Raw genomic sequence first — 12,835 nt, forward strand, 5'->3', positions numbered from 1 at the left:
ATAACCAAGACCTCTGCCATAGGTGACCCTGAGTGTTTTGCTTTTTGCTGTTTGTTAATGTGGTGAGGTTTGTCTAGGTTTCGGCGGAGGATGCGTTTGCCAGCGTCACTGCATGACTGGTTGATGGAGACCTTTTGACTTCTCCAGCCGGTCTCTCTCTCTCGACCCATCGCCTTGCACTGCAGTGGGAGGAATGGATTCACTCCTGGACATATTGACCCCCAATTCCAATCCAACCCCAGTGCCTCCTGTGTGGAATTAATGTAAACAAAACAAAAAAACAAAAATTGGGTAAAGGATAACGGTTGACAGGAGAATAAAAAGGCATGTGTATTGTATTTCTCCTAATTTATAAGAATGATACATTGTTATGGTCATGACAACAGTAGGCTATACATCTTACATAAGGAATACACAATCATTTAATCCGGCATTTTATCTTACTTAGTCTTAAAAATTAATTTATAAATTGTGCATTTCATATGCTGATAAATATTTAACACTAAAACCAGAAATATCTGCTGACCAAAAACAATCAAAATTACTCAAATGATAAACAAATAAAGGACGTCGTTATTTCGAAGCACATATAAAAAACAACGATTTTTTTTCCTAGTAATTTAATTTTTAATTGTTTTTTTTCGGTTGTTAATGGTCAAAAAATATGTCTGTACAGAATGATTAATTTACAGGGCTCCTTCAGTCTATCATTCGATCAATGCAGCAAAATAGGATTTATTTTTTAGTCCAAAAAACACGTAGTTTTAAAACTAAAGAATTTATTTTTATACCTAAAAAATATAAAAAATCTGCATTAACCAAACAATAAATAAATTTCGACATTGATAATCATCTATCTACAGAAAAAAAACACTTACTAAGAAAAATTTTTTTTCATGATAGATGGTGAAAAGTTTTGTTTGTAAACAAAAATAACATTTAAAAAAAAACACCAAAAAATAAACAATTATGAATGTTTTACCGAAAATAACATTAAACTTTTTTTTTTAATCAACGTAATTTTACATTTGAAAACATGTTGTAGTGTGAATTATCTATCGGTACTTTTGAAAAATACGTAATGTAGTTTCTTTTATTCTACCTTATTTATCTAAAAGGTAATACTATGGCTCAATTAAAGAAACTAAAATAATGAAATTGACTTTATTTTACTACATAAATCACACATTTGTGTTTGGACACAAATACACCATCGATAAGTATTTGTACAAATTGTGTTAAATTGTATAAAAAAAATATTTTAAAGGTGTCAAGGACATTAAAAATAATCCTTCAACAAAGAATGTTCTAAAAGTACAAAAAAATATATAAGAGTGGTTTCACGTTTTATCATTTACAATGCTTGAATCCAATTATTATAATAAACAATATAAAAGCCTTAAAAATAGCAAAACAAGGAATGTTTTGAATAATTAAATAAGAAGAAAAGAAAACAATATAAAAACTCAGTTTAAGTCACTTTGTAAGGAAAATAATATTTAACTGTTTTCTATTTTTTTTTAAATATACTTGGAAATGATTGGATGAAAAAAGGAATGATTCGGTTACCCTGACGAAAAAACTATTATTTGTTTTCAAATCTTAACTAAGAAAAATATTATGCAAAAACTTAAAAATCAACTTGTTTTAAGGTTTGTTGGACACCATCATTACATACGTTGCGAATGTGAATTGAAAATAATCTAGTCTAACATAATAAAGCATATATAAAAGTCGGTTATGAAAATATTTGAGGTGAAAGATTTTCTGCGATGCTGCAGAGGTCTTGAAATGTACCCCTTTTGAAGTGGTCTTCAAAATGCTCCACTACAACGGCTTCTACAACATCACCACAAAATATCTTCACTTTAAATAAACTCGCGGTTTGGGGAACAGAGAGAGTCCATTTCAGGAGTTCAGACAACTATTTGAATCCCAATTGAATCATGAACGCGAGCTGCTGAATGATCATGATTACACACGGCACGTTTCTCGCAGGTTCTAGTGCAAGGCCCATTCCGATTTACATAGTTAAAAATTACTACACAGTTTTTAGAGTTATAGTTGCACGTTAATGGTCAGAATTCCGAACGTTTAGTAGTCTGTTTTCATCTTACGCAGCGTCAATGTCCGCAAAATCAAAATGCCAAACATTTCACATTGTCATTTTAAAGTCAAGAATGATTTTAATTTGATGCCTCTTCTATGTTAGACTAGAATCTTGACAATACACATACAGAATACATCAAAACTAAATCCTAAAAAATATGTAATGGCACGATTGCCAAACTTATAATATATCAAACAGTTACACATGTAATAGTTAAAATTCCAGAAAATACACTAAACTCACCTCGTGGAGATCAAATAATGTACTGAATGAATAATATTTAACATAATTTAAAATGCTTATTTGTCTGAATAAGTGTACTATTTTTAATGTAAGAAAAAGAAAATATATACATGGAAATAATTGAAAAAGGTTTGACATTATAATTTGGCTTGTTTGCTTCAATTAGAAATGCATTTTAACTAAATTATTCTAAAAAATAAACGTAGGTATTATTAAAATTATAAGTGGGATCGTTTATGAAAAAAAATATTTTAAAATAAAAATTCTTATATTAACCAAAAGATTTCAAATAGATCTGTTCTTCGGATGCGGATTCTTGCGAAAATTTGCGTATGATCCCTGTGGCTATATATACTTATGACGTGTTGAGATGCGTTCATATACGCTTGTACTTATAAACTGCGTTTTTGCGAACTGGATTTTTTTTAGAATTTCCTAGTAAATTATTACTTTCACACGCTTTTGGGTGCTTTTTAAAAACAAATTTAAAACATATGATATGTGTATGACAAATATTTGAGGGCAACAAAAGCACACATGAAAATACATGCAGTTATAGCATACACCGAATACGCCTACAGTAAAAGTAAACGTTGGCGCCGAACAGAATTTATTGAAAACAGTTGGAATTTCGTTCGAATTTACGGTTCGCAAAAATCTACTCACGAAGAACGAGACGACCAAAATCCTTCTCACAGAACAAAAAACAATGTCACTATACAACATATTGAAAGAAAGAGGAATTTGTCATCGTGATAATATATTCATATAATTAAATGGTGCTCTCTATGGATAAAACACACAATAATGACTATTGCAGTTAAGTAAACAATCCCTTCAATCTCAATTTTCAACGTGGACAGTTCAAATGCGTTGGGTCATCATTTGATTGAAAGTGGTCTAACGCTAGTTACATAAATGTATTAGATTGAATAAAGGTAAAAGAAAGAACCGAGGATATGAAGATATGACATGAAGAATACGGAGGCAGTAACGCAAAGTGTAGAGTATCGCTTACTAACAGTAAGTTCGTTGATTCTTCACGCTCCGCACGTAATGTATTTATTATTTAAAATTTAATTATTTCGTTACAAAAATCTACGTCCGTACGATAACAGCCCGCTATATTTAGTCAGTCTATATTTTAAAAATTTACGTTAGCCTTGCGTTATCATATACAATATTAACATCGATAGACACCTCATGGAAAAATTCGACGAAGAGAAAAATTGTTGAATGTCCGCCATTATGTATTTTAAAACTAGTTGTTAGCACGCGACAAAAGTGCCATTTACATAAAATGTCCGTATCAGTAAAAAATTGACTGGTTTATTATACATAATACAAATGTTCCATAGCGTTTCGTAGAACAAGTCAGAACTGAAAAATATTAACAATTGACGTATAAAAAAACCAGTCGAAATAAGGAAGAAGAAAAAAATACACATTTAATTGCATCAAATTTAGTCTACTCACGAAAAAAGCTCGCCTCCTAGCCTCAAAAACAAGAAATTTTAACTGTTTTTTTTTTAAATCACATTGTTTATCTTCCCCTTTTTTTCCACCTTTAAAAATTCACGTCGATTGTATAAAAAGTACACTTGTTTGTTGTGGTGGTTCAGTTCTGCGGTTGGCGGGAGGTCCTTGAGGCCTCCGCGATGTCCCGCGAGGGGCCCCGAGAGGTCCCGGGGGTCTCAGTGGGTCCCCGGGCACTAGCACCAGCTCTCCTCTCCGGGGGCCTGACTCTCGTCCTCATCTGATGGGGCCTCACCGTACATGTCAGCCAGCTTGCGGAATCGCGGCCCGAACGAGGACAGGTAGTTGAACTTCAGGTCTCCTTCATCCGTGCCTAAGAAGGAATAAATGTTTTAAACAAATCCATTATATTATTTTGCAGGCGAAGTATTCAAACAAAATATATTCGCCGCTAGATGGTGCCAAAAAATTACCTTCCCACTGCATTACATAATATTATTATTAGGAATAAATATATGAAGATGAGCTAAAAGCTCTTAAAAGTTTATTAATTTTAGTAATTTATTACTTTGTGAAACTTATCAGGAAACATGATATTATGCACGTTGAAACATATCAAAATTAGATGGAGGAGAAACAATGAAAATATGTATGGTATGAAATGTATTTCATTAAAGGCGGACAACACCTGGAGAGTAAAATACATCTAAAAATCGTATCTTTCGAAAAAAAAAATCGTTATTCTTATTATGTAAAGTACATAATTCAAGTGAATTTCCCAATTAGGTTTTGATGTTTCGAAATATTTTAATGACCTTTACTTGAGCACCAGCACCAGCACCATAGAATAAAGAAGAACACAAGAAATGACAAGTGGGCGTGTTCCGTGATCCAAAAGTCTGAGGATTCTCCGCTAAAATTTCATATGCAAAACTGTGCTTCATCATCATTATAAAAATCAAATGGGATAACGATATACGATGTCAGAGATGTGTAAAGGCGCGTATACACTTGTGAGCCGAACAACGAATCATGAGAAAGGAACGAACCAACCGCAAACGGCGGTCCGGGAGTACATTTAAATTTCTCGATTTTCAAATTTACCCCTATGTGGCCACGTTAAAACGCCATTCAATATGACAATTTTCTTTCTTTTTTTTAGTTTAGTAGATTTTATAATGATGGTAAACCGGATAAAAATAATAGTGAGAGAACAGAATAGGATAATATAATGGATTTGGTTTATCATAGAAACAATACGGGTAAAAGAACTTACAGCTGGCGAGCGAGGAGAGCGAACCCGAGGTATTGCCGTCTCCCTCGTACGCGTAATGTCTGACGTCATCGAAGGGGTTGGTGTCCGGATCGCGGTCGATCACGTGCTTCTTGTCGTCCAGGAAACCGGAGATGTCCGGTTCGGCCCCCATCATCGGTACTGCAAAAGAAGAAGATGTTTAAACATAACAAAAACGATTGCTCTGTGATTGGTCGGTGGGTTCTGTCAGAGCTCTTTATCGGGTTGGTTGGTCGCGTGCAAAGAATGCGGATAATTTTGCGCGATGTTGCGCTGCGTGTACTCGTACATGGGTCGCCACTGCGATATACATTTTTTTTTAAATATTCTTGCTAATTATGATTAAAATTTGTTAATTTCAAATCGACCGGTGCGGGAATGGCCGTACCTGACAGATTTTAATCGTTTTGGCAGGATTTGAAAATTATTTTTAATACGAAAACGACACTTAAAAAAATACTGGTATCTAAGTTAGAAGGTGAATATTCCATTTGTAAATTTTAATAAACGCTGGAATTTCTATATTGAGTGTTGCATATTGAATAATCCACATAACGCTAGAATTAAAAAAAACTATTATTACATGATAAATTAACATATTTAACTACAAAATTTCACATTTTTGTTACACTTAGTATTAACAACATTCGACAAGGCTCCATAGTAAGCCATCAAAAATAAGATGGTTTGAAAGGGAGATATATAAACACGGATGTTAGAGAGAGTGCGCTAATATTAAAAAACGACAATAATGAAGCGTAAGTCGTGAAAATATTTAATAAAACACCACTAGCTTAAAATAGAGCAAAAATCTCTCGACAAATGCCTAAGTTTATATCATGCTAAGTAACAGAGCAAAATGTGTTTTTAATAATTTTCGGAGCACTCTTCGTTTTTTTTTTCTATCGAGGGAATTTCATGTAATTACGTTTCGTCTCTACCGATATATAGATATTATCTAAAAAAAAACATATATTTTGTTGACACTTAAAAACTTAAAGTATTCAAGAGAAATATATTTTAAATCGGTAGAAATTCGGAATGCAGGGGCTTAGTACCAATTTTTGTTTCTTTGATAACATCTATAGACAAAAAATGTTGAGGTCCCCAATTACTACTCTTTTTAAAGTTAAGTTATATTCTAACATCACAAAAAAGTTTCTATAAAAATAAGCCAAGGATTATTAAACGCTATGGCTGTTTAACTTTTAATAGACCGCACAAAAAATTAAAAATAACAATAAAACCTCGACAGTCCGGTCAATCAAAATACGTTTACTAGTTGTTGGTCTTTTCAGAAATTCAATGTCGTCATCAATCATAGTAGACGGTCAAATATAAATCGATCATGTGGGAAAGTAGAACCTTTCCCGGAATATGATGTGACAGCATTGCTACCCCTAAACCCCGCTTCTTAAACTAGAACAAGCCAGTTTCATCATATATACTCAACAGGAAAAACTAACTTAAGTCGTAATTTATGAGATTTTTAGTATATCAGTTCAAAGGTTCCTATTTCAAAAGTGTTATAGATGAGATACCTGTTCGTTCAGTCATTACTAAAGTAGTATATGTCGGTATGGACCACTTGCGACCATTTGTCGACTTGCAAGGGGTCCATGTCAGTGAAAAATAATAGGAGATGCGTGAGATGTAAATGACAATTTTGAGAATGTCACTTTTTGTGGTCTAATATGGAATAGTACAACAGTGATGTGGTTTCTAGGGAAATTCTGAAATGTTGAAGAAGAGGTCACTGAGCATTCGAATCTACCTCATACATACAAACCCATTAATCTAGGGAAATTCCGGTTTGAAAAAATAATATTAGGAAAGCAGGGGGTCTAACCGAAAAACGAAAAAAATCGGAACGTGGTCTACGAACAAAAAAGTTTGGGGACCACTACAGTTAGTGTTTCTAAACGCATAGAAGGATATTAGTAAGTATTAGAGATATATGTTGCATTTCACCCACTCTGTAACCTACTATTACAAAATTGCCATCTCCATTATAGATATTCTCAAATTTTAAACTGACAAATTATTACCCACCCAGTAAATGTATTATATTTCTACTGTAGGAATTCTTATTTATATTTATTTGTATTTTGTAAAGTTTACTAACTATTTGGTTATATAAGTTCATTATTTTACGTTTCTAATTATCTCTCTGCTTTGAATTACAGTTTAATGACTACTATGTTAATAAGCTTTATTATTTTAAGTTTGTTATTATCTTTTTGTTTTGTATAATTTAGTAATTACTACGTTATTGAAGTTTTAATAAATAATTATAAGGTTATTATTATTCTGCTTGAAGGTCAATATTTGGGTTCTTCAAATAATGTAATTGTTTCCTACCTGTAAACTATACCTGTAAGAGTTACTCCCCAGTTCGAATTGGGTAGTTTGATAAAAAAAAACTATCAGTAACTAGCCTTAAACTTTCTGTTTTTAAATGTATTATTATATTAACAAGTATATATTGTTTAATTGGTCTACTTCTATACCATCATAATAAAAGCGAAATAAGCACCGAATAGCTGAACAGTTTATATACAAAATTAGGCAAAAAATTATTTTTTCATTCAATCATTTTCCAAGTTTAAAATAAAATGATAAAAATTACACCGAATATTAAAATATTGGGTTTTATGAGGCTGAAAGTTCATATAGTCAATTATGATGTAGTAAAAAACACGTCACAACACGGACAATTGCTGCAGATTAATCAAGAATAAATATTAGTTATCAAATTATGTCTGAATTCTTGACACACCATTTTTGAAATTAACCTAAAAAATAACTTTATATTAAAATATTATATAATAGGTAGGTACTTTGTGGCTTGGATAAAATCTTGATACAATAAATTCAAATTTTTAAAACGACACTCAAATTCTAAATAAATCTTAGTTCATTGAACCAAAGTTATCACTCGCAGCCAAAACTAGTGTATTTTATAATAAGAAATCATAGTAGGTACTCCATATATATATAGCAACAAAAAACAAGAACAAAAAGAAGTGTTAAGAGAATATACGTGATTCTAATGTGAATGTTAGAAGAAGTCGCGGACGCCCGAGAAACACATGACATCATCAAGTGAATCAAATTCTTATCGGGCTACGACAAGAGTAAAAAAAACAGAAAGGTGTAAGACGATAAAATAATGAGAATGAAGCAAATACTGTGTGCAAGAACTGAATTATTTGACGGTCCGTCCTCTGCCCACCCCTGCGGGACGTAACGGTTAGTTAGTTATTAAAAAACACATTCCGCGTTATTAGAATCAATCAAAAGGTCCATATTAGGAAAGTTTATTGAGAACACAGTTAAAACTTTCGATGTAAAAGTATTAGTTGTTTAGTAAACAAAGCAAATAAATCATTTTTAAAAAGATTTCTGGACTTACGAACAAAACTCTGATACCAAGAATTGAAAAGATTGCCCTCATAAAATATACAATATAATATTGCATCGGCTGCTGTGTTTCTGTGTATATTTTTTGAATATTATTTACTATAAGTAAGCCGTTTCCTGATGAAACACAATGCTTGTCGTATTTAACACCAGGGCTTTTAAAAGGTGGTTCGTGAAATTCTGTAAATTTATTTAATATCGGTGTTATAAATATACCATTAACAATAATTGCATGTCACAGTATACAAGCATAATTAAATACTAGAAATATATATATATTTTTATTAACAATTAATTAAGGCATTTGAACGTAAAATGACGACAGAAAGTCCTACATAAATGTAGGAGAGTACATACAGTACATACAGAATATACAAGTATAAGTAGACTAAGTTTAAATTAATATTGATTAAAAATATATGATAATATAGCCTTTTTGTAACTGGTTTCCGTGCAGTTAAATACATCCATCACATCTGAGTATCTTTCATGTAATATAGGTACAGGCAAATGTTTAAAGTGTTTAAAAGGCGCCAGACATGTGTTCAAATAAGTGAACACTTATTTGAAGATTTTGCTCACACATTTGGTCACTTATGTGTGTCTCTGCCAGATATGTGTTCAAAGATTTGATCACTTCTTTGAGCTCACAGTTTTCAAATAGACCTCACATAACATGGACGACGATTTGGTCGACACAGTTTGCTTATATTATTTATGTGCTTGTAATGCCCTTTTCGTTTTGGGTCCCATATGTCAGGCTCTTCTTGTAATAATTCAATGAATTCAAACACGCCCTCATTGTTCCACTCCATCGCTAGTTCGCTTGGTTATGGCTTGTTTGTGTAAGCACGCGGCACGACAACTCTCCACGGCGACGCTCGCGCTACTGGGCTTCGCGCAGTGTGGCAGGCATGCAAACATTTTGACTTTGATCCCTTTGATGTGCGCCAAAGAAACCGACACGGAACGGCAAAGCGCACTTAAGTGCGCAAATAAGTGAACACAGTATCAAATGCCCGTGCCACACATGTGAACACTTATGTGAACACTTCTTTGAACACATGTCTGGCGCCGGCTTTACATTTAAACAGGATTTTGGAAAGAGTGGCTATCGTAGGTATGTAAAATTCAATGAAGTTTATTTAATCAGGGCTGTCTATACTACCTTTTACAATTTTGAACACAAATGCAATAACTTAACATAAATCATGATACTGACCTTAAGCATTTTTACTATATACATAAAGATATTAAATCCGCAAATTAATGTAATAATAAATCAAATATTATATATATTTTTAAAAAATCTTAAAATATCATGCCATCCTCTTACAGCATCTTAGAAATCGTGGCACTTAAAATATCTAATTCAATAAATCAAGGCTTTAACAAAGAAGTTTTTTACGACTCAAAAGGCATTAAGGCGATGCACTACGTCGTGTAATATTTTAAATTGAGCCCCTATCAATAACAACCCTTACGTAGATGGCGATAAGGTTTAAATTCCCGCTTAAAACCATCCGCATGTTTTGATTTATGCAAGATCAAAACATGGCCAAAAAGTGCCTTTTATTTTATTTTGTGGATGTTCAGGCATAAATATTTAATTTTTTTTCGATTAGTTTATAAATAACTTAATTTTTCACATTATACAATAAAATCATAACCGAAAATGGGTTCGTAAGTAGGAGATTTTGAACATTAACGCAGTTTTCATAGGCCTTATACATAATTTTTTCTGGGCTTATAAAAAGACTTATGTAAAAAATAGTCAATTATTTCAAAGGCCAATATTCTACTCGCAGTATTTAATTAAAGCATCTGAAACATTTCTAGGCGACCAAATTTTCAAACGAAAAACACATGATTTTGCATTACTACGTCTGGCATCGCCTTAAGTTAAATAGATTTGTTTTATTCCCGGTATTTAAACCTAACCCGAAAATGCAGCTCTGCTTAACTTTAAAACTAAAAATACTCTTTCCTATCGATTGTAATTTTTTTTTAATTTTCTTGTATAGTAATGACCTCACAGGAGTCCCACTTGCTCCCAACAGTCTGAAGCCAATGAGACTATGGCATCTCCAATCGGATGTTGAGTGGCTAAAGATTATGGGAGGGGAAGGAAATGGGGAAAAAGAAGGTGGTAAAAGGTGGCGGCTAAAGTCATTTCAAGCAAGGTTTTGAATCTGAGTAGTGGTCTTTCACCATGGAGAAATTGAAAGATTCGACCATTCTGGAAAGTGCCTCAAATATAATACATATTATTTTTAACTAGCTATACCCCGCCACGCGATGCTGAGGCTCAGTCTTTCTGAGAAGATAGGTGAAGAACTTTTGGAGATTTAAGATTTTGAACAAACGAACATAGATTAATAAATTGTGAAATAATATCAGTTAATCAAATTAAATTTGATATTCGATCATGCCACCTCCGGATTCGTAGTCAAGGGTAACATTCAACCACAGAGGCCGTAAAGCATTTAACACTAGATGTGTTAAATGCTTTATCGTGTAAATCAGCTGTCTGAAGTATGTGAGAAATGTTAAGATGTCAATTAAAAGCTTATAAGCGAAATAGAAAATAACACTTGACTATTTACACAAAGAGATATTTACATTAAGATGGCGGAGATACATGTTGGCAAATTTGTAATTTACAGCTTAGAGAATCCACTCAAGAATTCCTACTTTAAAGGGGTTTTTCGAATCAATTCAACGCGATATTAACCTACTGTCGATTACGTTTTTAAAAGCTTATGTATATTTTCTCACACGCATAAACACTCAACAATTCTGGAAAATAATAGTACAAAAGGCAAAATTGCGAGTAAGTGTATTTCTGCCACATATAAGTTATCAAAACCATTTCGGCAACGGCAAATAAAAATATTTTAGATTGTACATAGTTTGTTGCCATAAAAATTATTAGGCACTAAACGTTAGTAACCATTTCAATACTTTTATTATTCAAAACAGTTTCCTGAATAACTCACGAACATTACTAGTTCCAATATAGCGCAGGATTATTGGATAAGCTGATGAAATTCAAATGGGATGGAGATATACGACGTCAGGCAAGAGATAGAGCGCGTGCTAAATGGGCTAGAACCAAAAGATACCAAGTCAGTGGCGACACTGGTTTCCATTCAAATTTACACTAAAATAATGTACAGAATGTAATATCTATAAATGTTCATTATTATTTTGCTAACTCAGTATCGCATTGGCGTAAATAATAAACATCAGGATTGAAATGTTCGTTTTTAGGACTTAAGATCTGCATCAGGCGTCGGGTAGGTATGCTGTCCCTGTTCTACCGCTATTAGATTGGAAGATGCTACAAGAAACTAGCGGTATCGATCTCTTCGTCACTGGTGCATAGTCGGGAAACACGCCAAACGCGCGCCTTAAATATGCACACAATTGACATTATTCACACGAGAATGGGTCGCTTCTACAACTTGATCTTGAGTTCAACAACTCGGCTGTGGAACGAATTGACAAGCCTCTGTGTTTCCTCCCTCCTTCAACATATTCACTCCTTCCTCTCCTCAAAAAGACCCCCCACACAGCATCCCCAAAGATGACATAGGTCCTGAAGGAAATTATTTTCCTCAGGGAGTTAAATAAAATAAGCAGTAATAGAGGGATTTTATTTCGCCCGTAGAAGTTGTGTTCACGTCGTTTCAATATTTGATTAAAACCTACATTATTTAATTGTCAAGCAATAATTAAAGGCAAATTTTAACGGATAATTTAACCCAAGTCTTTCTGTGTCAAATGAAACAATTTCTTCTTCAAAGTTTTTTTGTTGTTGTGAAATTAACGAAAGTCCAGAGATTTCTCTCCGAATAACTCAGTTTTCGCAATCGCAAATAATTCCCGAACGAGAACAAACTTCCGCGCATTTCTCCTCCCGGATATTATCGTAAAACAAGTATTACTTATTTCCTTTTAAAAAATTCCTCCGGCATTTTACTGACTGGAGCAGCGATGAGTCCGATTGTATGCTAATGTTAATACGCTCTCACTCCGATCTCGCTTGTTTAACGTACCCAAACGGCGAAAAGTTTTTTTTTTACATGTAATCTTTTTTTAGAATTGCACGAAGCAGCGTTTTCAAGTTGAGAATATTACTCGAAAATGGAGATAAGGAAAAAATGGCACGTTTTACGCAAAATGAAGTTTTAAGAAAATGTATACGATGAATAAACGTTAATAATTTACGTTTGTCAAATCGTGGGTTGTAAGAAATTATCATTTGTATCTCAGCCGTCAACAGT

At 33.1% G+C, this 12,835-nt stretch overlaps 1 protein-coding gene across 1 annotated transcript in view; it reads right to left on the minus strand.

Annotated features, from left to right (window-relative positions):
- Positions 1–348: 348 nt before the first annotated feature.
- The window catches only part of shg (DE-cadherin), a 675,856-nt gene continuing 663,369 nt past the window's right edge, over positions 349–12,835 (minus strand). Inside the window, exons 23-24 of the mRNA XM_089640480.1 lie at positions 5,106–5,264; positions 349–4,202 (exon numbers count right to left, since the gene is read on the minus strand). Coding sequence (XP_089496606.1) covers positions 4,066–4,202; positions 5,106–5,264 — 296 coding nt within the window. The 3' untranslated portion in view covers positions 349–4,065. The remainder of the gene's footprint in view (positions 4,203–5,105; positions 5,265–12,835) is intronic.

This window comes from Hesperophylax consimilis, chromosome 15 (assembly GCF_061612785.1).
Source record: "Hesperophylax consimilis isolate HC1 chromosome 15, BYU_Hcon_1.0, whole genome shotgun sequence".
NCBI lineage: Eukaryota > Metazoa > Arthropoda > Insecta > Trichoptera > Limnephilidae > Hesperophylax > Hesperophylax consimilis.